The following is a 25,975-nucleotide window of genomic DNA, read 5'->3' on the forward strand; positions in this document are numbered from 1 at the left end:
GTCTGTGTCTGGAGACCCGGCGTGCAGCCATGGCTCCATTGTTTACACCAGGGAACAGCTCATGGCACTGCAGGGGGCACTCCTGAAGACCTTTTACGACTCTGTGGTGGCATCAGCCATCTTTTACGGTGTGGTCTGCTGGGGCAGCAGCATCTCCACTGCTGCCAGGAGGAGACTGAACAGGCTGATCAGGAAGGCCAGCTCTGTCCTGGGATGCCCCTTGGACTCAGTGGAGGTAGTGGGCGACAGGAGAATGGCGGCGAAGCTATCATCCCTGTTGGAGAACACCTCCCACCCCATGCAGGACACTGACAGCACTGAGCAGCTCCTTCAGTGACAGGCTGCTGCACCCACGGTGTGTGAAGGAGAGATACCGCAGGTCTTTCCTTCCAGCTGCTGTCAGACTTTACAACAAACACTGTGCTCAGTAACCACACACACACCAGAAACAGACAACTCACCACCATGACAACCTCATGCATCAGCTACTGTTGTTGTTGTTGTATCTATATATTTAGTACATTATTATATTGTTATTATTTATCGTTCTAAATAAAGTAATATAATCTTATCTTATCTTAAAAATCCCCCTGCGGCCCAAAAAGCATTTTTCCATAGACCGCAATAGTAAAAGAGAGGCCTGTAAAACTTTTAACAGGACACCTCCAGCTGTGCACACAGACAATGATGAACAATGACAAAATTAACTATTAACACTCAAAAAATAGATTTTTTTCAGAGTTTTCATTGGATGGGCAGATGATTCCTCTGGCTGGGCACCCCAGCCCACCTGTAGACACGCCCCTGGTCCTGGCCGCCCTCATCATCGTCTCTAACTCCCCACGTCCTCAGTGTGTGCTCAGTATACAGTAGCTAAATGTTCAGTGGCATTCTTCATTTAAATTAAATCTTTATAAAAAATAATTTTGATATATTTTTCTTTTTCAAATCAATTATCTGTGAAACAGAACAGTGAAAAATAGAAAGAGCAATGACGGGACATAAAGCTTAACTACAGCCCTGCACAGTTTTGGTTGTTTTTTTTAAAGAAGACATGCCATATAAATATGCTACTCAGTGAGAGAAACTAAATGTAATAACTTTAATAAATGTAATGAGTTATAGTTATCTTTCACATTCAGCATCCATATCTTGAAAATGCCTAAAAGACCATATTTTTGCCTGGTTATGATTTTTTAAAATGTTGATTCCAATGTGACTTTAGGCTCTAAAGCTTCAAACTGAATGTTGTTGTGTCTTAAATCCGTGGTTTAAAGCCCCGGGACAGTCCTGTAGAAATCTGATTACACATCATCAAGTCCGGGGCAGAGCACTCATGAACGCGCAGCAGGGCAGAAAAGTAAACAACGTACAGCCGCTAACTTTTACCTTAGGAGATGTAGGTTTTATTTCATCTTAGGTGTAGGTTTTTATTTCATCTTGGTCCTGCCCTCTCTCTCTCAGTGAAACTACCACCCGGCCAGCCTCGGTGTGAGTCTCCGGTTGATCCCGTGCGTCCTGAGCGCACAGGTGGTCCGTGGACTCTCCTGACTCCATATGAAGAAAAAACTGTGCTGACTTCCCTTCATGTGGGGGGTGAATGAAAGACACATTTACCTCAGTTCATGAATGAAGGCATCTTTAGATCCTGACGTGACAGCACCGCCCAACTGTTTCATCCATATCATCAACAACACAGGCTGTACCGTCGGCTTGTGAGGAGGCAGCGCTGATGTTTCCTACAGGTAACACCTTCATTCACTCTTTATTTGGGGAGATTGATATGGATGATAATAATAATAGTACATATAATAAAGATATAATTTCAATTTAATTAAAAAAAAGAATTCCACTTATTAAAAACAAAACAAAAAAACAGATTTGTACTTGATTGTCGTGTTTCAATAATAAATGATGAGTTGTGGAGCGTCTGTGTGCGCATGCGCGCCTCTGTGAGCCATGGTAAACTGGCTTTTAAAATCTGCATTTTCATTTTCACTCCAGACAAGTGACTTCAAGCACACACTCTGAAAGAACAGTGAAAATTCAAACACTGCTGAACATTTACAGTAAGTTTGTAACAAAGCGAAGCTACAGCAGCGTAGTGACACAAGAATTGTCTGCGATGGACCGATCCGGATCCCAGATGGACAACCCAACCGTCATCACACCCGAGGCTCTTTTGCCCGTAGTCAACAAATATTTTGAACGATTCTCTGCAGTACAGTGGAACATGTTAGCTGAAGGGATTCCCGACTCAGCCACAACTGCTATGCTGGCTGACTTGTGTACAGAAGTGGTACAGACACTCTGTACAATCATTTTGAGAATGATCAAACCAATGATTGAGGAGAGTTTTCACAGGAAGGAAACTCAGGCTGATTTAACCACATCTCTGCAGAACCTCAACACAAAAGTGGGAGAATCTCTCTCTGGTAGCTTTGCTGTCGCTCTTCATGTCCCACAGGAGAAATGTGAGAGTGCTGAACAGCTGACAGCACTAGTGGAGAGGGAAGTTACAGAAAAAGTCAACTCCATTGTGTCTGTGGCCATCAGCAGCCCTGTCTGGCCTTCACAGCCTGCTGTTTTTGTCAGTGGCTCCATGTCCAACATTACGTCTCTTGCTCAAATGGTGTCTCATGCTGCCAAATGTCTGACAAGATATTTGAAGAACCTGAAATTCCAGTGCCTGGGAGAGTGCTGGCATCCAGAAATCATCGAGTCTGCCCCACACAAAAGCTCAGAGTCCACATCAGAGATCCTTGAAATAGAGGAACCAGAGAAATGTGAAACACCTCTGAGCGTAAAGTCCAAGATCTCTGTCCCCTTAGCAACGAAAGCTGTGACTGACATTTTCATGAAATGGTCCAGCGAGACACCAGACGTGACAGAAGAGGACGAAGATTCTTCCCTGTCTGTCATGTCTCTGGATGTTCTGGATGTTCAGGAGGCAGCATCTGATATCATCAAAGTTATACTAGAGGATCTGCATTATGACAACTTTGAATATGTTGCTGGATGCAGCGAGAAAAGCAGCTCACCGACACCTCATTTTAATATGAGTTTAATTTTTAACAAGGTGAGAGAGTTCTTTGCTGCACAGGCCAGACCTTCAGACAGAACCACTGATGCCAACCAAAAATATCGCAAACACAGCTTTTCCAGGTTTGCCCAGGAACAGTTTGACAAAATGATGGCAGAGCTGAAGAGCAAGTTGAAGACACAAGACTCAGAGTTCCTGGTGAGTCTCAAGAAGAGCTCAGTGTCCCCTCAGCCGAGACTCACCGAAGACGAATACCTGCTACCAGGAGCTGTTCAAGAGTCTCCAGTGACTACACCTGAAGCTCCCAGTCCAACCAGCATGACGAGCGAGATCGGCCTGGAGACAAAGAAATCCACAGTTAGTCTGGAGACCATAAAAACTGATGTGGACAGCTTGTTTGACAAGCTTCTCCAGCCGGAGGATTCTACAGGACATGCCAGCAAAACACCAGAGAACATGGAGGCCAGTGACAAGATCAAGAAGTTTTCAAAGGAACTGATCGACAAAGTGTACGAGCGTCTGATGGCTGGTCGGACGTATCAGATTCCCACATTTTCAATGAACAGATTTCTTTCTAACTCTGTCATCTCTGAACTCAAGAGGAAGGTGGGCACCATTCGGTTAAAGTTTTCTCCTGAAGTTCTTTACGCCATGACGGAGGACGCTGTGGGAAAGTTCCTGCAGAAGTTGCAACTCTGAGAGAATCGCTTCACACAGTTGTAATTATAATGAAAAGATGATGTCGACTAAACATCAGAGGTCCAAGTGGGATCATTTTATGAAAATATCATCAATAAGAGAAAGAAAAAAAAGCTACCAAAAGTGTTTTAGGTCAGCCTTTGTTTTAATATGTTAATTGTTAAGTGGAAAATAGTGTTGTGAAAAATGTAACTGTTGTGCAGTCAGTTATGAGCCTGTTCACCATTCAACTAAATAAACTGTTCAAGTAGTTTCAGACATGTTTGTTTGTTTGTGTCCCTGCAACTAAAAAGGTTTAAGGCAATTAGTTTCCTGAAATGAACTGCGTAAACACAACTAAGTTAAGTTTAAGAATTGACTTTGCCCACATTACAATGTGGTCAAGTTCAAAGTTGTCACAACCTGGATTTAGTGATAAATAAAACAGTAAATAAAACTTAAGATAGAATTTGTGTAATGAAGATGCTATTTTAGATGTTATTTTACTTAATTGTTTTCATATCATCATGTCGTTTAGTTGCAGCTCCTCACTGTGACCAAATGGTGGCAGTAAACACTCATCTGTTCAACAGTAAAAAGATGCGTTTTCGACTTTATGCAGTGCTCCTCCCTCTGGCAGCTCATTGTTACATATGGGCACCAACACTGTAGTTTTCATTCCCTGCAAGAAAGCTGTAAAGCAGTTTAGTTCAGGAGATGGTTATTTAAAAGAAGGCATGCTCTTATAGTTCATTCTTCAGTAATCCTTCAGATTTGTTTTCTTTTCACCCTCTGGCAACATGATGGCCCTTGTTTTTTATTCTGACTCAAGTGACATATATGTCCCAACATCAAGAGTGAGGTATGACATATATGTCACCTATAAGGAAATATTATTATCATATAGATACAACCTCTGGATATATTAAGATATAAGTTCATAACATGTCTGAAATACATTTAATATTTAACTCAGGTTGATTATGACTAAAAATGCTACTGCGTGTACACTTTAAGTGCATATTTAATTTTTACAGCATTACAACAACATGAGCTTGACAGTAGAAGATGTGCTGAACTAGAACTCAGGTGAGGTCTCCTGGTGACCTCACCTGTCTCCTGGTGCCACCAGAAGGGGCCTGCCCAGATACTGGCTGCACACCCCAAAAAAACACCTTATCTCTGTTTAATCTGGTTTCAAACTGTAATTTTAACCAGATTTCTCATTTACATGTCTTTTTTTCCCTTTAAAAGACTACAGCAAAGAAACTCTTGGGCACATTATCATATTTCTGCTAGTACTCAGTGTATTCTGACAGCCAATGTTGAACATCATTTGATTCAGGAGAACCAACTCTTTCTTTGTGGTGCAATGTTATGTCACCATCATACATTACCATTGTGTAAGCACAATATTCTCCATAAAATACAAAACACCCAATGAAAAAAACTTTTGTTCTGTAGGATAACTCCACAGACAAACAGGATTTTTTTTTCCAATGTGAAAGGTTGTATGTAGGTGTTTTGGAGCTCCATGTAAAGTGTTTTCCTCTGCTCAGAAGTTCAGAGGTATAAATATTAAATTCAGTTTGATTGTGACTAAGAATGTATACATGCAGTAAGCATGTGATTTTGGACCTTCACCCTCACCTAAAAAAACTCACATTTTCTATGTGTAATCTGGTCTCAAATAGTAATTAACAGATTTCTAATATATGTATTTTTTTTAAAACCTGTTTGATGCTCAGTGTTCTATGATTGATGTTCACTTTTGAATTTTTGGATGGACCACAACAGTGGGACCAGCCCTATAATCTGGAATGTCCCTGACTGACCAACTGGTCAGCCGAGTGCCTCATTCCTGAGTTGGAATTTCTGACGCAAACATGTTGAGGGGGAGGGGGATGTCTATACCCAGTTTTGTTTAAAACAAGACTGGGTATAAACCTGATACATGGCTGGACCATATGGAGGCCAACCAGGAACTTAGAGCTACACCTTCTGTTACAGGCAGTCTGCTGAGCCACTCTGGTTTCCCGGCTGCCCGATTAAAGCTAAAAATACACATCAATGAGAACGATACTGAAGTGGAAGCGATATCTCTCCTTACATCTGATCTCAGAACAGTTCTCTGTCCCATAAAGGATCCAATGCCTGTTTGCATTCATCATGTAAGTTACTGCCCACTTGTGTTGGCAGCAGGGTACTGTTCCTGCAAGCTAGGTTGCCTTCCAGCCGTTGGTCCCATTGTTGCCGTCATTTTTGTGAGTGTGACCCATGGATAATACAACCACGGTGTGACCATGTCCTGTTAACAAAGACTGGAGCTTGGCAAACAGAGAAGACAGCAGCTTAATTTGGAGGTTTGGACATGCACAGTGAGGATAATCCTGGGTTGTTTGACTGGTGATGTCCTTGAGACATCACAGCACAGGAAAATTAACACTGAGGCTGGAAAATAGGCTACAGGATTCTACATTGTCAGTGGAGTATGTCATTGTCATTTAATAGTAAATATGTTGATTACCATACAAGTGATTTCTAGACATTTTTCCTCTTATATGTTTACTGCCAGTTCAGAAGAATGATCCTAAACCTTCTTCAGACAGGAAGGACAATGGTGAAGATGTCCAGATGGAGAGCAGGAAGACGTAGGAGAGAGACGTTCTGCAAAGGGAAGACAGGCAGCACAAAATCATGAGACTGGACAGGCAATGAATTTGTGGGATATTTTATTTCCTACTGTCATGAAAAGGTATGTTTTAGTCTGGTCCGTATTTTTGTTTTTCTATGGTCCATATTTTTGTGGTTAGAATCATTGGTGTTAGGTTTTTTTTGCTTGCCTATCTATAAAAGTCACTGCACGCCACCCATGCATCGTTATTACTAAAGGAGGCAGAGGAATAACTAAACATAAGACACACCATGCAGAGAGAGCAGGAGAGAGAGAGGGAGGGAGAGAGAGAGAGAGAAGCCATCGGTAGCTGCTGAGCTAAAAGAAGTAGCAGATCTGAACAGTATGTGAACAACAGAATTGCCAGAAACCAGAAATGACACAATGCACTTGTTGTAGCACAGCAATAAAAGCCTTGTTAAGAAATAGAGGGTATCTGTCCTCTAAAACGCTACAGGGCATTGATTTTGAAACACTTACAGGAAGTGTTGAGTTTGTATTAACACATAATGCAGTAACTCAAACACTGCAAAGGGGAAAGACTGATATTCAGGCTAAATACTAAGATACAACTAGGACCAATTCTACATATCAAACAGAGGGAGCCAGAAATAGACTGGTGTCTAATAAAAGTCTGTTACGTTCTGGAGTTGAGTTTTATATGTAGAATTGGTCAAAGCAGTTAGAACAAAGCCTCGTGACCAATGACGTCTCTCTCTGCTCTCTCTGCTCGGTGTGTCAGAGGTTTAGTTATCCTCCTTTAGTAATAATGATACATGTAATAAAAGTAGTTCATTTGCTGTAATGGAGGCAGGGAGCAGTGAAGTGAAAGTGCTCCTCCACTTTCCTGCAGTTCCCAAGCAGCCAGGAAACCAGAGTGGCTCTGTAGACTGCCTGTAACAAAAGGTGTAGCTCTGAGCCCCCGGTCAGTATCAATGCACAGTCCAGTCATATACCAGATTTATACCAGTTTGTTTGAAAAAAAAATCTCTAAATCTAGTGACAATGTGCTAAGTAGGCAAAGCTGCAGAGAGTAAACACCCCTCGATAGAACCTGTTTGCACAAGAAACTCCAACTCAGTGACAAGGCACTTAGGTGGCTAGTGGTGGAAATATGATCACTCACTCAGTCAGTCAGGGAGGTTAAAGGACTGGCTCCACTACTGCAGTCCAGCCAAAACGTCACTAATAATTTCTCTCTGAGTGATTATTTAAGTGAATACAGCTGAAATCAATACACAGTCTTTGTCTTTAATTTGTGTTAGGTGATTTTGTCAGATGATGCTGTGGTTATAAGATCAGGATTTGACCATAGGCGGTCCAGCTACATACTAGGTTTTCACCTACTATTGTTCTCCTTAAGATGACCATCACGTGTTTAATTCAGTTACAGCTACCGTACATCCTTTAATGTACTTGTATTTACATTGTAATCATAGAAGAAGAGAGGCACTGATGTTCTGACTTTCACATTATTGGCCAATCGAATGAATGAGTGAGTTTATATCAAGTGCAGTGAGAAGATGTTTAAAGGAGGAGCTGATCTTTGTCCTGGCTGTATCAGACTCACCATAAAAATGCTCCAGTGAACATCAGGGGCCAGTGTGTGGCCCCTGCCCCATGTCTCCATACTGATCAAGCACACCCATGGGATGTCGAAGATGCATGCAACCATAAAATCCAATATGGAAAAACTCACATACTTCAGATAATTTCATCCATTCATGACTCTTCACCCTGATAATTAGTTCAAAAGATTATGAGCCAAACATGTGAGAAAGAGACTGTGATTAAAACAAAAACACAAGAAGAAAAATTCATGGCATTCAAATTGTTTATTTGGGCTTAAGCTTAGAACACATGTGCAGTATGACAAAAACAAGTACTGTGTAAACGAATAAGCAAGTTTACCATGAATTTCACTGTCAGTCTTTGCCACTGCAGAGTTCAAGATCATTGAAAATGAACTTCCTTCCAAACCTACTGCATTTACAGCTTATCTCTGCTCACCTGGACCCCTTCTTGGAATCCTTGGAAAAGACCCTGGGATTAGGAGCAAACCTGATTTAAACCGTAATTGTCCCAAGCCTGAGCTCCAGATCACAATCCACTTGGGCCCATTTGTATGGAACCTCAGGGAGCTGAACACACTGTAGGTTAAGTAAATATCTTCACCACTTTGACCACACATCACATCACATAAGGAAAACACAGGCTATTTCTTCATGGTTAAGGAGGAGCCACAGAGTTCACATCAACTGACCTATCAGCTTTAAGATGAAATATCTACGAGCTTGTACTGACAGGAAAAAGCAGTTGCTGCACGTAGCGGTGCATTGTTGGAAAAATCATCTGTATTAACATAATCAGTCAAAAGAAACCTGTGTGATCATGTGCTTAGTGCAAAAAAACATACCTTTAATGGCTTTAACATTTTTGCTGTTTTCTTCCTCATGCCAGGTGGAGTGGGGTAAGTGCTAGATTGGATCAGTGTGAGAGGTGTTCAATAATGGTGGTTACAGCTGGGGGCAGGGGCCTGAGAGTTAAACAAATGCAGCAGCTTAGTATGTACAGCTGATCTAACCGAGCACCAACTTGGAGTTTGTTATCAAACCAATATATGCAATACATGCCCCTTGTTGAATGCGCTCACACTCCTTCAACCTCTGCTGTTGTAAGCCAGGAGAGAGCCTTGACAATCCTATAAGAAAGCCACTGTCTAGACACAGCTTTGCTCCTGGCTGCTCATTCCATCACACAAAACTCGTGGTTGAAAAATTTGCACTCTGCAGGAGCCACACTCACAAATTAAGGCAGTGAAGGCTAACACCAACAGGGGCAGTTAAGCTAACTTTGACCTGGCAGCAGCCTCAAGAAAACAGACCTAACTAGCAGTGGCTAGCTAGTCCAAATTGGTGGAGGTTCTTAGTGAGGTGAAGAACGTAAGAACTGAAGGATAACTGTGTTGACCAGTGTACATATGTGCAGATGGAGCCTCACATACACAGTCAGGGGTCATCTGCCTTAAAGGCGTGAATAAAGGTCTTTGAAGTTGATCTACGTAGGGGTGTGATATCCCATACTTTATGTGATGTAACTACTTAGGTAATTGACAGAAAGGGATCTATAATATTTAGCATTTACAAATCACACAAATTTGGTTTCCAAAATCCCACGCGTGTGATTATAAAACTACTTAACTTTTGTTACAGGAGGCTATCCTTGAGACTCTTTTTCATCCCATACAAGGGCACTCAATAAGTGTGTTTGTCAGTCAGGTTTCTGGATTCAATGTCTCAGAGAGGTCAGAGCCGTTCTCAGGACCTGTAAGATCATAAACACATGGTTTGTGTGAAACTGTGTAAAGTCCACTCATACAACTGTGAACTTTTATGAATAGTAAATGCAGGAAACTGTCTTTAAAAAGTTCATCTACACAATAATAAAAAAACATTTTAATCTAAAGCACAAATAGTGTGTTAAATCATTTGAAATACAATAAAATAAGTTTTACTTACGAGAGGGGGGGCGTTTGGCTAAAATTAAAAAAAAGACAAATCATTTCAGTTACAGTTGTAAATGACAGGAGCCTCTAAGCCTTACACTGCTGGTTGCTTCAAATTGTGTGGTGATTTTTTTTTTTTTTTTCAATTTTACAATCTGAATAAAAGCACCAACTCAAAGACTAAAATCAAAGTATTTTAACAGTCTTTAAAGCAGGTAATCTTTCTATTTTTCTGTCTCACCTTTCTTCTTCTTGTAAACCATGAATCCAGTGACAGCAAAGAGGACGAGAGCAGCAACAACCACTGCAGCGATGATAGGTGCAGTGGGCTTCCCTGGTGGAAAAAAATAAAGTAATATAAAAAAGACCTGTATAGACAAATGAATACATCCTATTTGACTATTATCCTAAAATGGTGAGTCTGTGAAAATATATTAAAACCTTAAGTGGAGAACAAAAGCTAATACTACCAAACAAACCACAGAAATGCAGCCACATTCAGCAACTGATGATCTCACTCTTACCGCAGTTGGTTCTGATCTCTGCTTCGTCTAGTTTGGTGACAATGTCGTCCTCAACACCAGAGAGATGAAACACACAGTCGTACCTCCCCCAGTCTTCAGGTTTGACTGATGAAATTTTCAGGTCTACACTCATCTGGAAGGTGCCATCATGGTTGGGGAGGATCTCTCCTTGGTCCACATCCTCATGAAGATCCTCTCCATCTTTCCTCCAGAACATCAGCGCTCTGTCAGGGTAGAAACCTGTAGCGTGGCAGCTGACTGGAGAGGAGGGAGACTTCTGGAGGAGAGACACTGAGGGAAGCTCTGGAGAGAGAGAGAGAGAGAGAGAGAGAGAGAGAGAGAGAAGGTGGGAAAGAGAAGGATATAAACAATAGACATCCATGCAAGTGTGTCCCAGCTGGGTTCATCACTTTTTAGTGTCACCTGGAAACACTTTTGTAATGTTGTCAGTACTTGGTTGTGTTGTGAGCATCACAAATTGATGAAAGTATTTTCTGAATTTGCCTGTGTTTTGTTGCATATGTTTTCTTAAGTTGCAGTGCATTGAGCTCTCAGGGCCACCATAGTTAGGGCTCAAATCTGACAGAAAATAACCAAAAAGAAGGTAATGTCAGACTGAGGAGTGATGATGCAATGGTAATTTAGTCTGAGTAGTCTATATGAATTGTTGTGTTCATGTAACTAGATCAGGTCCTTTGTTTGTACCTGTTCTCAGCAGAGTGCTCTTCGCATAGTTCAAATAGTCCTTCAGCAATGCATGACAATTCTGAGTGAAGAAGTTCACATTGCCTTTTATTCTCTCTTTCTCAGCATCCCACTTCAGTTTGATCATGACGGCCTGTGGTTTCGGAGCCGTCCATGTGTGTGTCTTCATGTCCAATGATAGGAAATCTTCTCCATCATAACCAAACTGATGAAAACCAATAACCTCTCCAGTCTCATTGTCCCATACGCAGCCACTCATCCTCTGTAAAATGTGGATACCTGAGACAGAGATACAACATAGACAATTAACAATAAACAACAATGTTCAGATGATATCTCAAAAATGACCCTAAAAATATTTTTAATTGTATTATACACAGTTGTAGGTTATTCTCACAGTCTTGTGGCACTCATAATTAAAGAGAAGATAATCTGTGAACTTACTTCTTTATATGAGTGATGAAACCCAGTTTATATTTCCACAGTTTAACAGTAACAATGGCAGCTGTGGTAGTATTTATTTGTAAATTGCTGAATCACTTTTAAAACTGACTTTTGTAATAACTCGTGTGAACCTTTGACACCAGACTGTCCAGTCATGAACACTGTAGTCTCTCAGAGGCTTACTGTAAACTGTGTTTAAGTTGTTATGTGTTAATCAGAGATATTCAGAGAAGAGCTGTGACCTTGTACTCATTGCAGTTTGGTGTAAGAAGCTGAAGGAAGGAGGAGGGGAGCAGAGTCTATGATGCATCTCGAGTAGAGTTTGTATCCTGGGCCCATAATTAATACATTCAAGTTCCCCTCCAGACACATTTTAAACTATGTAAAAATACTCTGCTATGATTAATATTTGGTTTACTATGGGTTTCTCGCATGAAAAGTGTGATAGATAGATAGATAGATAGAGATTATATCCCTGTTTATCACACTGATTTTGCCTTTCAACCTTTAAACAAACCAAAACAATATGTCTCCAGCCCTGCTACCAGCTATTAACCAAGAACTGTCACACATTTAATGTGGGTCTGGGAAAATGCAAAAATAAAGCATGACACCAAATGACACAAATAATAAAGACTAAGCTCTATTTTAAATTGTGTTTGATTTTGATGACTGTTGACATGGATTCAATTGGTTATGATAACCTCAACCTGAACCTAACCCTTACCAATTATCTCTGCCTTCTCCTACTTTAATGTTTACTAATTATTATATTGCTGCCCTGTAGAGAGTCACATTGCTTTGCTCCAGAATAGTTTAGCAGTAAAAGGTGAAATGTGACATCACAAACTTTACCTACCTCCACTTTGGTTGAAGCGCTGCTTCAAACTATAGATACTGGCTTTTAAGAAGTTAGGCTGAAACTCGAAACACTCTCCAGCGTACCACTCCAGGTGCTCAGGGTTGTCATCGAACATTTTTTGTGTCCAGGGCTGTTTTGGTTCAATTATCTTTTTGTCGCTGTCACAGTAACCTGTCTCAATGTCATTAACCTGTCCAACACCCACAACCTCTGAGAAGTTTGGGACTCCAGAAGATGTAGTGAAGAAATACTTCAGGGAGTGTTTCACTGTGGGACAAACAAGGTTTTCATAATTAATATACATTCATTATAGCTAAATATTAAGTATTCAGTAGAAGTTTAAACCTTTTGTCTTATCAAGTAAAAGCGAAACTAAATGTATGACGCAGGAGCAAAATGCAGAGCCGAGTAATGACATGGAGTTAAATAAAAAAAAGAAATGTGATCCAACCTGCTGATGAGACGTGACAGAAAAGAAGCAACAAAAATAACTTTTTCATCTTGTTTTGATGAAGACAAATAAAGGACCGAGCTGATTCAGGTGCCTTTCGCCCACACGCTTCTTCACGGAGGGAGGTGACAGTGTTTTCGCTTTCGACGTGTGTTTGTTACAAGTACAGTGACGTCACAAGTCACAAGGGTTAAAATGCGCTATTCGACAGGACTTATCAAACATGAGTCCTCACTCTGTAATACATTTCACAGTATGTTTTCTGAATGTTTCACACAATATTATATAAACATCAAACCCTCCACCGAGGATCCTCACACCACAACGGCGTTCACTTGTAAGTCGTTTCTTCACTTGTAACTCACTTTGGATAAAAGTGCCTGCCACATGAGTAAATGTAAATGTAATGTAAATGTAAATAAATGTAAATAAAACAAAATTCAAAATAAAAAAAAGGATTCAGCCTATTTATAGATCTGGTCTGTATAATAAGAAACCTGACATCAACAGACAAAACTGAAAGAGACAAATGTTTTCAAAAATTATTTTGTGTGCTCAGTTTGTTTTATTTATTTATTTATCTTATTTATGGATTATTTTCCAAGTCTGGTTAAGTCTGTGTCCCAAACCAAGTCTCTAGCATCTCCTCTCCTCATCACCTCATCTCTTCATCTTTATACTTTATGTTTCATTGCTTCCTAGTTTTCTCCTTAAGTCTCAATGAACTTGTGGTGTTTGATGCAGTTATTACAGCCACCCCACATCCTTTACTTTCTGCTTTAGCTACAGCAGAAATAAACATGTTTACAGCCCGGTACAAAAAACGGTTTTGGTCTCTATAGCTAACTTGTCCCTTCATGAAAACTGTGTGGAGGGTGAATCTTTATACATCTCACCCATTTAAATTTTATTTTGGCTTAAATGTATGCATAATTGAGGATGTGGCTGCTCTAAATGAGTGGGTACCTTGCTTTTTCCTAGGTGTCACCGCAGCTAATTCAAATCAGCTGTGTCTGTAGTGTTGGTGCCTTTTTGTGGATTTTTCATGCAAATATTGGACAAATAATATGGCTTGTTGTGTGGTTAATTGACTAACAGCATGTGAGGAACTCCTGCTTTTTGAGGTGAGTGAAATTCTAGTATTAAATATATAAGGACTAATTAGCAGGTATTGGTGTCTGTGCTCACCATACCTAGCTTATTAGCTTAGCTGGTAAACTAGCTAATTAGTCAGCAAATGAATTAGCCTTGGGTTAGCCTTCCAGCAAGAGGCCCAGACGCCGAGCTGTGCTAAGGATGCTAACGGGATCATATGCTTGCCACAGTTGATAAAACCGACATTCACCAGTGTCTCGGCTCCACACACCTCTTTGCCCATTTTTGGATTAGACTTCTTGGGTGACATTACAGGGGCTACATCCATTGTATATGTGCATTGTATAAGTCTACACCTCATACTAAAAAAGCTCGATATTAAGCCAAGAATGAACATTCTTGATCTGACAGTATAAGGAGTAAATGATTTAAAGCAATAACTTCTGCAACCCTAACTTCTGCAGCAACTCAGGAAACTGTTATAAGAGCCTCAAACTGTGTGGAATGATGACGATATATGAGTATAAAAATCCTGTGCCACCGTGTCTTTCAAAGGATGGAAGCAACATTGTTCCACCAGTCCCTGGATCTTACTCTGAAATTTGAACAATCACAAATAGTGTTTTCAATTTGGGAAACAATGCAAGACACCCATGGGACGTTGCAATCATGCAACTATTCGTGACACCTCACCTTGATGATTAGCTCAAGAGATAATTATAGAAAAAGATTATGAGACAAAACATAAAACATTTGAGACCGAGGCTTTGGTAAAAACAAAACAAACAAAAAAAAGACAAAAAGAAAAATTCATAGTATTCAAATTATTTATTTGAGGGAGAGGTTGGAACACATTTGCAATATAACAAAAACAAAAACCAACCACTAATAATTGTATTACACGTTTTAGAATTTATTTCACTCTCAGTCTCTCTCATATAAGATGTTAGGAACAAATGGGTGGGATGCTTGCCACAGGCCTTCACGGTAGATGAATGGCTGGTCCTGTTCAAAGGATGCTGTCCATTTTTGCAATACATTGCCAATAAACTTGTAAGATATGGCATCAGTGTCTGGGCAGCTTGTGATGCATGGAACAGCTTTGCATAGAATATACAAAAATATACAGGGAGACCTATACTTTTTTCATAGGAAAGTATATGTGGTTAATTTTGACCCATAACACAACAATTGTAATCATAATTGTTCATTTTCATTTTTAAATTTTTTTATCATTGATATTTTGTTTTTCAATAGCCTCTCATGGTCTGATAACATATTTGCCATTTTTTTTCATCACAAGCAATGACATAGATAAATTGTACCTCTTTTATATGAATAACAAATTGTACACTGAGTTAAATGAGGTACATAAAATATCATATGTACACACACAAACACACACATACATACACACAATATATAAATAGTCATGTATAGAATTAAGTTTCATAAATCTGAATCCTTTTCAAATTACAGTTTAAAAATGAGCTTTTCAGCTTCATTACTCATAGGTGGTACAACAGTCAGCAGGATGATACTTCCTCATGTGTTCCCCCGCACACAACCAGAGTCGAGGCTTCAGGCTTCAGCCATTGTTCTTTCGTGAGGCTGATCATCTCAAATGTGAAAACTATATTCACACACTTGACAACGATGTTTTCCTACACAGTAAACAACATAAAAGGCGAACTATGCACATAACCCATGTTTTCCATGGTCGCTGTTAATGTTACTAAATTTAAATCTGAAATAAATCAATCGAAAGTGTGATTTAAAACAATCCACGATCATTAATGTTTATCAAACATATACAAGTTTAAAAAAGGTATTTACCATTGCTGAGGATCTGCCGCCTTCAGTTTCTTCACAGAAGTCAAAGTGAAACTAAGGTGAAACCAGGGTGTGCTCTCTGACACAGAGCTGCCTGACGACCTCAGAGAGGAGGACTGTTTTCACGCCCGCTCCCTGACGACGTTTTGACCGCTTCCGCTTTCTGTGCTGAACTAGTACGCAGGCGACTGAAGGAGGCTTACAGGACATTGCACACTGTACCGCTTTTGAAAGACTGAACGATTTTTTGAAATATTAAAAGATTTTGAACTTTTCCCCTTAAAAAACACATTTTTAATACACTACAATGCACAATAACGGTATAATGGGAATGATTTGGCGTGCGTCCTGAGCGCACAGGTGGTCCGTGGACTCTCCTGACTCCATGTGAAGAAAAAACTGTGCTGACTTCCCTTCATGTGGGGGGTGAATGAAAGACACATTTACCTCAGTTCATGAATGGAGGCATCTTTAGATCCTGACGTGACAGCACCGCCCAACTGTTTCATCCATATCATCAACAACACAGGCTGTACCGTCGGCTTGTGAGGAGGCAGCGCTGATGTTTCCTACAGGTAACACCTTCATTCACTCTTTATTTGGGGAGATTGATATGGATGATAATAATAATAGTACATATAATAATGATACAATTTCAATTTAATTAAAAAAAATTCCACTTATTAAAAAAAACAAACTAGATTTGTACTTGATTGTCGTGTTTCATTCAATAATAAATGATGAGTTGTGGAGCGTCTGTGTGCGCATGCGCGCCTCTGTTTGTGCGCGCATGCGTGAATGTGTGTGAGAGAGAGACGTAATTGCCTTTGTGACGTAGATATGGAAGGAAATGCCTTTGTTCCACGTCATGACGTCATATAGTGGAAAGTCTCCATGGTAAACTGGCTTTTAAAATCTGCATTTTCATTTTCACTCCAGACAAGTGACTTCAAGCACACACTCTGAAAGAACAGTGAAAATTCAAACACTGCTGAACATTTACAGTAAGTTTGTAACAAAGCGAAGCTACAGCAGCGTAGTGACACAAGAATTGTCTGCGATGGACCGATCCGGATCCCAGATGGACAACCCAACCGTCATCACACCCGAGGCTCTTTTGCCCGTAGTCAACAAATATTTTGAACGATTCTCTGCAGTACAGTGGAACATGTTAGCTGAAGGGATTCCCGACTCAGCCACAACTGCTATGCTGGCTGACTTGTGTACAGAAGTGGTACAGACACTCTGTACAATCATTTTGAGAATGATCAAACCCATGATTGAGGAGAGTTTTCACAGGAGGGAATCTCAGGCTGATTTAACCACATCTCTGCAGAACCTCAACACAAAAGTGGGAGACTCTCTCTCTGGTAGCTTTGCTGTCGCTCTTCATGTCCCACAGGAGAAATGTGAGAGTGCTGAACAGCTGACAGCACTAGTGGAGAGGGAAGTTACAGAAAAAGTCAACTCCATTGTGTCTGTGGCCATCAGCAGCCCTGTCTGGCCTTCACAGCCTGCTGTTTTTGTCAGTGGCTCCATGTCCAACATTACGTCTCTTGCTCAAATGGTGTCTCATGCTGCCAAATGTCTGACAAGATATTTGAAGAACCTGAAATTCCAGTGCCTGGGAGAGTGCTGGCATCCAGAAATCATCGAGTCTGCCCCACACAAAAGCTCAGAGTCCACATCAGAGATCCTTGAAATAGAGGAACCAGAGAAATGTGAAACACCTCTGAGCGTAAAGTCCAAGATCTCTGTCCCCTTAGCAACGAAAGCTGTGACTGACATTTTCATGAAATGGTCCAGCGAGACACCAGACGTGACAGAAGAGGACGAAGATTCTTCCCTGTCTGTCATGTCTCTGGATGTTCTGGATGTTCAGGAGGCAGCATCTGATATCGTCAAAGTTATACTGGAGGATCTGCATTATGACAACTTTGAATATGTTGCTGGATGCAGCGAGAAAAGCAGCTCACCGACACCTCATTTTAATATGAGTTTAATTTTTAACAAGGTGAGAGAGTTCTTTGCTGCACAGGCCAGACCTTCAGACAGAACCACTGATGCCAACCAAAAATATCGCAAACACAGCTTTTCCAGGTTTGCCCAGGAACAGTTTGACAAAATGATGGCAGAGCTGAAGAGCAAGTTGAAGACACAAGACTCAGAGTTCCTGGTGAGTCTCAAGAAGAGCTCAGTGTCCCCTCAGCCGAGACTCACCGAAGACGAATACCTGCTACCAGGAGCTGTTCAAGAGTCTCCAGTGACTACACCTGAAGCTCCCAGTCCAACCAGCATGATGAGCGAGATCGGCCTGGAGACAAAGAAGTCCACAGTTAGTCTGGAGACCTTAAAAACTGATGTGGACAGCTTGTTTGACAAGCTTCTCCAGCCGGAGGATTCTACAGGACATGCCAGCAAAACACCAGAGAACATGGAGGCCAGTGACAAGATCAAGAAGTTTTCAAAGGAACTGATCGACAAAGTGTACGAGCATCTGATGGCTGGTCGGACGTATCAGGTTCCCACATTTTCAATGGACAGATTTCTTTCTAACTCTGTCATCTCTGAACTCAAGAGGAAGGTGGGCACCATTCGGTTAAAGTTTTCTCCTGAAGTTCTTTACGCCATGACGGAGGACGCTGTGGCAAAGTTCCTGCAGAAGTTGCAACTCTGGTTGAACAAAGAGCCTTCAGAGACAACTAGTTACAGTGAGGAAGTGTCTGGTGCACTCAGTGACATCCAAGAGGTTATCTCAAACATGCTGTCCACACCAGAAACCAATGACACCATCGTGCCAGAGTCCCCTGAAGTCAGCGACAAGCAGGCTACACCTTATTCAGGTCAGACACCACCTCCATGTGAAGCTGCAGCATCTGAATCCTTCAATGATGAAGGTGTGAATGTCAGGGACCATGTCGATAGTCGTGACTTGGCACCGCGAGAATCTCCTGAGAAATATTCGGAGCCTCCACCAGTTTCTCACCCCAGTCCTGAAGGATGTCAACCCAGTCAGGAGTCAACCCCTGAGGAGCCAGGTAAGGGGCTCTTAGCAGAGTCATCTGATAGCTCCTCTTCTATAACAGACAAGATGACCAACGACCTCATGACTGCTCTTCTCCTGAGGCTCATCACAAAAGTCCCGAGCACAACTGCAGGATCCCCACAGGCGGTAGATATCAACGCCATCACCAAGCGTCTGACAGATGTGGCGCACGATCAGATCAACATGCGCAATTCTGATTTCAGAAAGACCAAGGACAAGATGAAGAAAATCAACAAGGCCATGACTAAAGATCTTCACAAGGAGTTTGTCTGCCCAGAGCAACTACTGGAGGCTGCAACATCATCAGATGATCCATCTTTTGATGATGCTCTTGTGAAGTATCTTGAAATCCATGTGAATGCCCTCCCCAGTCCACCCAAGAAGAAGAAGAAGTCCAAGGTCGCCAGGTTTTTCACAGCTATGGGGAAAGCTCTGACCAAGCCCTTCAGGTGGTGCATCAAGGGCAACCGTGATGACTAAATCACCACCATCACCCCACCCTCCTCCCCCTCCACACCTACCCCCGCCCCCTCCCCCGTCCCCTTCCCCAATACGGCATTCATCTTGAAGGAAACCACAATCAGGTTCTCAAATCCTCACATTCGCCCTCCACCTCACCTGACTTGTAGTAGGTCAGATGAGATGGAGGGTAGTCGAGAACCTAGAGAACTGCTTTCCTTCAAGATGAATGCCACCAACAGACCTTTCTCACAGCAGACATTTTGACACATGATGCAGTTGATACACCTTGATGGAGGCACTCTTGTGGTTTCCAAGTCAAAATGTCTGCTGTGAGAAATGTCCAGGCCAGCACGGTGGCTCAGTTAACCACTGAACCACCGTGCTGGTGTGGGTTTACTCCGGGTGCTCCGGTTCCTCCCACATTTTACATTCAAAAAAATAAAAATTATAACTACAATTTCATTTTAGTTGTGTTTTTCTCTTTAAAGGTAGAAATATTAAATTCAGTCTAAAAAAGACAGACTAAAAATGAATAATAATAAAATTACTGTGTCTTTGCATGAAGTGCGTGTTTAATGTTCACATCATTACAATAAGATGAGCTTCACAGTTGAAGAGGTGTGGAATTACAAAGAAGACATGAAGTGCATTTGCTTCTGCTGAAACCTAAACACACAAGGGAAAAAAGTGCAGTAGGTCTCTCTTCTCTGTCTGTGCCTAAAAAGGCTTAAGTGTGACTGCACTGTTTGCTTTTTGTGTTGTGCAAGTAAATGTTACACTACACAACAAAATGAATGTAAATCTGCTTGTCACAGACCCTGTGCGCTTTAATTTTGCCTCCATCACCGTCTAAAACATTCACAAAGCTGGTTCATAAAATGTCAGCAAACTGAGAAGCTTCAGAGAATCGTTTCACACAGTTGTAATTATAATGAAAAGATGATGTCAGCTAAACATCAGAGGAGTGGGATAATTTTATGAAAACGTCATTGATAAGAGAAAGAAAAAAAGTTACTAAAAGTATTTTAGGTAGTACTGTTAAGTGGAGAATAGTGTTGTAATGTAACTGTTGTGCAGTCAGTTATGATTGTGTTCACCATTCAACTAAATAAACTGTTCAAGTAGTTTCAGACATGTTTGTTTGTTTGTGTCCCTGCAACTAAAAAGGTTTAACGCAACTGAGTAAACACAACTAAGTTCAAAGTTGTCACAACCTGAATATAGTGATAAATCTTAATGGAGGAAAACAGTAAATAAAACATCATGTAGAATTTGTGTCATGAAGATGCATTTAAGTTCATTTTACTTAATTGTTTCATATCGTCATGTAGTTTAGTTGCAGCTCCTCACTGTGACCAGCTGGTGGCAGTAAACACTCATCAGTTCAACAGTAAAAGAAATGCGCCTCCTGCTGGCAGCTCTTTGTTACATATGGGCACCAACACTGTAGTTTTCATTCCCTGCAAGAAAGCTGTTAAACAGTTTAATTCAGTTGATGGTTATTTAAAAGAAGGCATGCTCTTATAGGTCATTTTTTAATCCTTTAGATTTGTTTTCTTTTCACCCTCTGGCAACATGGCAGCCCTTGTTTTTTATTCAGACTCATATGAAATATATATCCCTACATCAAGAGTGAGGTATGTCATATATGTCACCTATCAGGGAATATTATCATCACATAAATACATCCTCTGGATAAATGAGGATATATGTAATTTATATCTTCATTTATCCAGAGTATGTATCACGCCCACATTACGATGTGGTCTCCAGGCTAAGAGAGCTGAGAACTAAGCTCAACTGAGCTAAGTTCATCCATTTCACATATTAAAAATGCCTATGCTGAATTTTTTGAACAGTTTTTGTATGGTATGTTGTGGTTTCTTGTGAGCAGAGCTATATGTTAACAATAGGACCTATATGATTATCTGTGCACGTTAATTAAAACAGTAGATATACTGTTCTCTCTGCTATAAATATGCCTTCATCTCCATTCTCTACTATTTAAACTACAGCAGTTAATGAAAGACAAGTTGGCAAGTCATATTTCTATTGGTCTCACAAAACTATTCTGACATAGAGGCAAGCTTGCTGTAACCAAAGCAAACATGTAGCTTTAATATTGCTCGGTTATTTGGTGATTATTTAAAAAAAAAAAAAAGTTACAGCAGAGGCCAAGTCAAGTCGAGTGCAAGTAAATGGAAACCATCCCCAAGTTTTGCTAATTGTAATGCACTAGACATAAGTTTCCATTTTTAAAACAACTTTGAAAATCGTGGCTTTTTTCTGTGTGAGGTTGATTTACTCACTTCCGGCATTCCACAGTGTCAGTGAAGGCAACATGTTTTTGTCTGGCGGCATATATATATATATATATATATATATATATATATATATATATATATATATATATATATATATATATATCGCACTACATTAAACATATATTGTTAACAGCTTCATAATAGTAGACTATTTTAACACTTTATTATAACGCACACACAGAAATATAAAACCAGGACAGACTGCGCATGTGCGGCCAGTTGGCGGAAGCCGTATGTGCGGCAGGCGGAAGCTCTAACGTCCTTTCTGCTCCCGGACTGCCATCATGGTGAGTTCGCCATGAGGGTTTAGCTTTTACAAAGTCGAATTTCTTTTCATATATCTCATTATTCTGGAACAACAAGGGTCGTATGTGTTGGTAACACACCCATACGCACATTTATGGAGTATCCGACATAGACCCGCACGCTTTAAGTTTTAATTTATAGTGTATAAGATGTCGGCTCTTGCCCGCATTACAACGTGGTGTGTCAGGCTGAGAGGGCCGAGAGCTGCTCAGGGAGGATCGTCCGTTTCACTTGTTCTGCCTTCATAATACAGACCTAAACCATGCGCTTGAAGTTGTTCCATTTTAAATACATTTTATGCACAGTGTTCAAAATAGTCCCACTTTGTTACGTCGTTAGCATAAGCATTGGCTAGTTAACGTTAGCTAGTCGGAGCAGTATCACCTGTGGCTGTGCTACAAGCCGGCTAGCTCCCCTGCCTCCACACCGACCTGCTCGGTTGTCCCAGATGTTAAAGTCTCCTCATGTTGTGTGTCCGCCAGTCTCTGTTTCATTACAGTCATGTCTGATGTCTAATTGTCCGGTGTCTTTCTCAGGTGTTCAAGCGCTTCGTTCAGATCGGACGTGTTGCCTACATCTCTTTTGGACCCCATGCTGGCAAGCTGGTGGCCATCGTAGATGTCATCGACCAAAACAGGGTGAGTGCTCTTTAGTACAGTGAATTGATAAGTGTTGGCCTTACTTTTTACTTGTCGATGTTGACTGTTTCTTGTGCCCTGTGTTTTCCAGGCTCTTGTTGATGGTCCATGCACAGGGGTGAAGAGGCAAGCCATGCCCTTCAAGTGCATGCAGCTCACAGACTATGTCATCAAAGTACCTCACAGGTGAGTGGGAACAATGGTCAGATCATACCACCAAAAATCCTGCAAAGGAGTCAGTGGAGATTGTCTCTCCAGTCCAAATTAGTATAAGAATGTGTAGATTAGACCTCATTTGCAAATGTCTTCCTCTAACAGTTTGGCCTTTTTATAAGATTTCTTGAGTGACTTTTTTATTGCCTAGGAGTACTAGAAAGAAAACGTGTGTTCCTGGTTCTAACAGGCTACATACAAATATGTCAATCTTTTTTGAAAGCCTCCGTGATTAAGGGCAACTCAGCTTACACAATAGGTGTACCAACTGCAATCACAATATTTCACATGCTGGTCCATTATTGTAGTCAAGGATAGATTTTGACTCCACATATGTACATAAATACATCCAGTGTGACCACCTTGAATGAATTACCTCTTGTATTAAGAACTGTCTAATTGGCCACATCACTTAAGACTGGACAGGCTTTTAACGGAGCTGTGTTGAGTTTTGTTTTTTGTTTTGTTGTGGTTGTTTTAGAAATGGTTTTTGTAAAGTGATTACATGTGATTAGACATCAACGCATGGCTCTATTGTCAGTACTTACTGTATGTTATGGTTCACAGTGCCCGCCAGAAGTTTGTGAGGAGAGCCTGGGAGAAGGCCCAAGTCAACGAGAAGTGGGATCAAAGCAGCTGGGCCAAGAAGATCGAGGCAAGACAAAAGGTAAAGGCTATATTTCAGCTTCTGTCATTATCAATATCTTTTATATTAAAACGTATAGATAATAGTCACAGTTTCATCAGTAGTAGTCTTTGCAGTTTCATGGTCCTGCTGTTGGATTTCTTGGCTTCCATAAGAGTACTGCATTTTTTACGGCACAAAACATCTGATACTAGAACATTTTTTAATGTGTCTTCAGAATTAGTTAAATTGTGGGGTTTTAGCTATATAGGGTTTTACTGTTATTTATGTGACTGCAGATTAAGTGTATTCTTTTGTAAACTGTAGGTGAGTACCTTTCAGGAATCAGTATACACCTGAATTTCTTGAAACATAGCATCAGTGTTTCTTATATTGCTAAAAGCCAGAGTAATCATGGTGACAAAGTTGACAATGGGTAGGTGAAGATGTTGGCTGCCATCTCACCTGAGTGAGCGAGTAATCTCAGCTTCAGGTGTTATGTAGCACAGGTAAAGGATTGCACTCTCTAAAACCCGACTGCTACAGTGGTGGCTTTTACTGGATGGAAACTGGTCAGTGTTAAGGTGATAACTAACTTTGAGCGCACCACATAACATGCACCCAGAAGGTATATATCATGCGAGTGTTGATGGCGGCTGTGTTTTCATTTTCTCATGTGCTGCTGTTATTCCTCACAGATTCCCAGCCCCAATAATTTCTGACTGGGGAACAAAAAAAAAAAACATCTTCTCTGTTTTCCCTAGCATTAATGTTTGCCACTTTTTCCATGAAGCAAATGTTTGATGTGTGAGGCCGATCAGTCACTGTCAGTTTCTGGGCTGAGCCTGACAGGTCCTTATAGCTTCTAGTCTTTTGTGTGATTAATTTAGGTGCAAGATGACAGTAAAAACTTGCTAAACATCTGACCCACAACGTGTCAAATTCTGCTTCTGCTCTTTTTATCTTGCCTTTAGGTTTCATAAATGTCTTAATTTCACGTGTTGCTTTCAGACAGTGATTTGTGTAGAGCAGGCAAACCTCCTCTGGCTCAACAGCTTTTGTAAACTTCGGGCAGGTTAACAAATCTTTCTTAATGAAAGTGCATAGTCCTGGTTGCCACCCCTTACAACTGGCCTAGATGATCACATACATCCCAACATACTTTTCTCTCTCTTAATCTTCAAAAAGTGAAATTAGTTAAACTTCACCTTAATACCACTCCTCATTCAGAAACATTATCACAACATGTGGCACATACAATAAAATAAGCAGTGGCAGATTTAGTGTTGTGGTTTTCTCCAGCATTTGAGTTGGATACCAGTTCTTCAGGTTATTATCACTGACCTTCTCCTCTCGGTTATCTTTGCAGAGGGCCAAAATGTCTGACTTTGACCGCTACAAGGTGATGAAGGCCAAGAGGATGGTAAGTGCAACAGAAACACTAATCAGCTGTTAAGATCAGAAAACTGAGTCCTGGTTGTTAAGTACAAACAAGTGAAGGAAAAAACCTTCTCAAAAACAAATTGGAAAGGAAGAACAGTAAAAATGTAAACAAATGAAACAAGAAGTATTAAGACTAAATAAAGCAAATGTGTAGACTTGATGCATGATTGTTTTCATGAAGTGATTAATAACAGGGCTGAAAATGACTTGTGTGTTCCTCGGTAGATCCAGGTGCTCATGTCTTCACACTGCCCTGATGATTTAAATGTGTACATTTCTTAACTTTATTGACCATGTTGAAACAGTTAGCAGTATGTTTGCTCTTCTTCCCTGTTGACATGAATGCTTTAACCATTCTTAGTCATTCAGTTTATACTATAGAATTACATTGTAGTAAACTATAGAAATATTCTATGGACTTGCCTTTTCTGTGCTTTATCAGCTTTAGCGGTAGTAACAACTAAACTACCTCCCAATTAACAATTTAATACATTTTCGTCTAAACCATGCCACTCTTTGTTATACATGTTGTGATTTGATACTGTTCATCCACCATTGTAGCTGGATGTGGACGTGCTGTATTGACACAGTGTAGTTCATATCCACTTTAAGAGCATGGTTGGTTTAGTGAGGCCAGCTTTGTTAAATGTGATCAGTGTCTGTGCCTTTTTACAGATTGCTGACTAAACAGCAGCAGTCAATAAATGTAACGATGGCTGGGTTTGATTTAATTGTGCCAGTGAGCGAACATTGGTCATAGTTTTTGGCATTGTCGCTGCTCATTCTTTGGCAGGCAAGTGAAAAGTGATTAATTTTCCAAGCTGCAGCTTGATTTAACAGCCAGTGACACTTGAGATTAAAGTGTCCATTACTCTGTGTGAAGTGTGATGACCCCGCAGCAGTCGCTGAGTATTTTTTAATTAATGCACTTATTCTCTTTGTCTCTGCAGAGGAACAAAATCATCAAGCATGAGGTGAAGAAGCTCCAGAAGGAGGCAGCAAAGAAGTGAACAGTTTTCACAAAATAAACTTCCTGTTGAATTGTTCATCTGTGTCCTGTTTTCTACTGCAATGTGGCAAAACATGTAATAACTCAGTGAGAGA

The 25,975-nt window shown here is 40.6% G+C and overlaps 2 protein-coding genes across 5 annotated transcripts; one reads left to right on the plus strand and one right to left on the minus strand.

Moving 5' to 3' along the window:
- Positions 1 to 1,812: 1,812 nt before the first annotated feature.
- Positions 1,813 to 13,470, minus strand: LOC139633817 (major histocompatibility complex class I-related gene protein-like). 4 transcript variants are annotated; one of them, XR_011693826.1, is made up of 9 exons: positions 12,887 to 13,441; positions 12,433 to 12,702; positions 11,130 to 11,408; positions 10,425 to 10,727; positions 10,142 to 10,234; positions 9,914 to 9,931; positions 9,597 to 9,719; positions 6,249 to 6,388; positions 1,813 to 3,379 (listed from the first exon to the last, which is right to left on the minus strand). XR_011693826.1 is itself a non-coding variant. In XM_071499780.1 (7 exons), the coding sequence occupies exons 1-7, from the start codon at positions 12,933 to 12,935 to the stop codon at positions 9,670 to 9,672; spliced, it is 978 nt and encodes a 325-aa protein (XP_071355881.1). In that variant the 5' UTR covers positions 12,936 to 13,470; the 3' UTR covers positions 9,373 to 9,669. The 4 variants fall into 4 exon arrangements, 2 of the variants coding, with proteins under 2 accessions (XP_071355881.1, XP_071355880.1); XR_011693825.1 differs by lacking the exon at positions 1,813 to 3,379 and having other exon boundaries at positions 6,200 to 6,388; XM_071499780.1 differs by lacking the exons at positions 1,813 to 3,379; positions 6,249 to 6,388 and having other exon boundaries at positions 9,373 to 9,719; positions 11,214 to 11,408; positions 12,887 to 13,470.
- Positions 13,471 to 21,828: 8,358 nt separating this feature from the next.
- rpl14 (ribosomal protein L14) lies at positions 21,829 to 25,917 on the plus strand. The gene is made up of 6 exons (XM_071500359.1): positions 21,829 to 21,933; positions 22,489 to 22,590; positions 22,682 to 22,776; positions 23,371 to 23,470; positions 24,798 to 24,851; positions 25,822 to 25,917. The coding sequence occupies exons 1-6, from the start codon at positions 21,931 to 21,933 to the stop codon at positions 25,879 to 25,881; spliced, it is 414 nt and encodes a 137-aa protein (XP_071356460.1). The 5' UTR covers positions 21,829 to 21,930; the 3' UTR covers positions 25,882 to 25,917.
- The last annotated feature ends 58 nt before the right edge of the window (positions 25,918 to 25,975 follow it).

This window comes from Trachinotus anak, unplaced genomic scaffold (genome assembly GCF_046630095.1).
Source record: "Trachinotus anak isolate AG129_WGS33_773 ecotype Australia unplaced genomic scaffold, CSIRO_AGI_Tana_v1 ptg000016l, whole genome shotgun sequence".
NCBI lineage: Eukaryota > Metazoa > Chordata > Actinopteri > Carangiformes > Carangidae > Trachinotus > Trachinotus anak.

Excerpts from the sequence above, each read along its gene's own strand:
- LOC139633817 (XM_071499779.1), bottom strand. The coding sequence starts at position 12,935 with ATGAAAAAGTTATTTTTGTTGCTTCTTTTCTGTCACGTCTCATCAGCA. Across the intron at positions 12,703-12,886 it reads CTGTCACGTCTCATCAGCAG|TGAAACACTCCCTGAAGTAT; the intron begins GTTGGATCACAT and ends TTTGTCCCACAG. Across the intron at positions 11,409-12,432 it reads GCGCTTCAACCAAAGTGGAG|GTATCCACATTTTACAGAGG; the intron begins GTAGGTAAAGTT and ends TCTCTGTCTCAG.
- rpl14 (XM_071500359.1), top strand. Across the intron at positions 23,471-24,797 it reads AGATCGAGGCAAGACAAAAG|AGGGCCAAAATGTCTGACTT; the intron begins GTAAAGGCTATA and ends TTATCTTTGCAG. Across the intron at positions 24,852-25,821 it reads TGATGAAGGCCAAGAGGATG|AGGAACAAAATCATCAAGCA; the intron begins GTAAGTGCAACA and ends TTGTCTCTGCAG.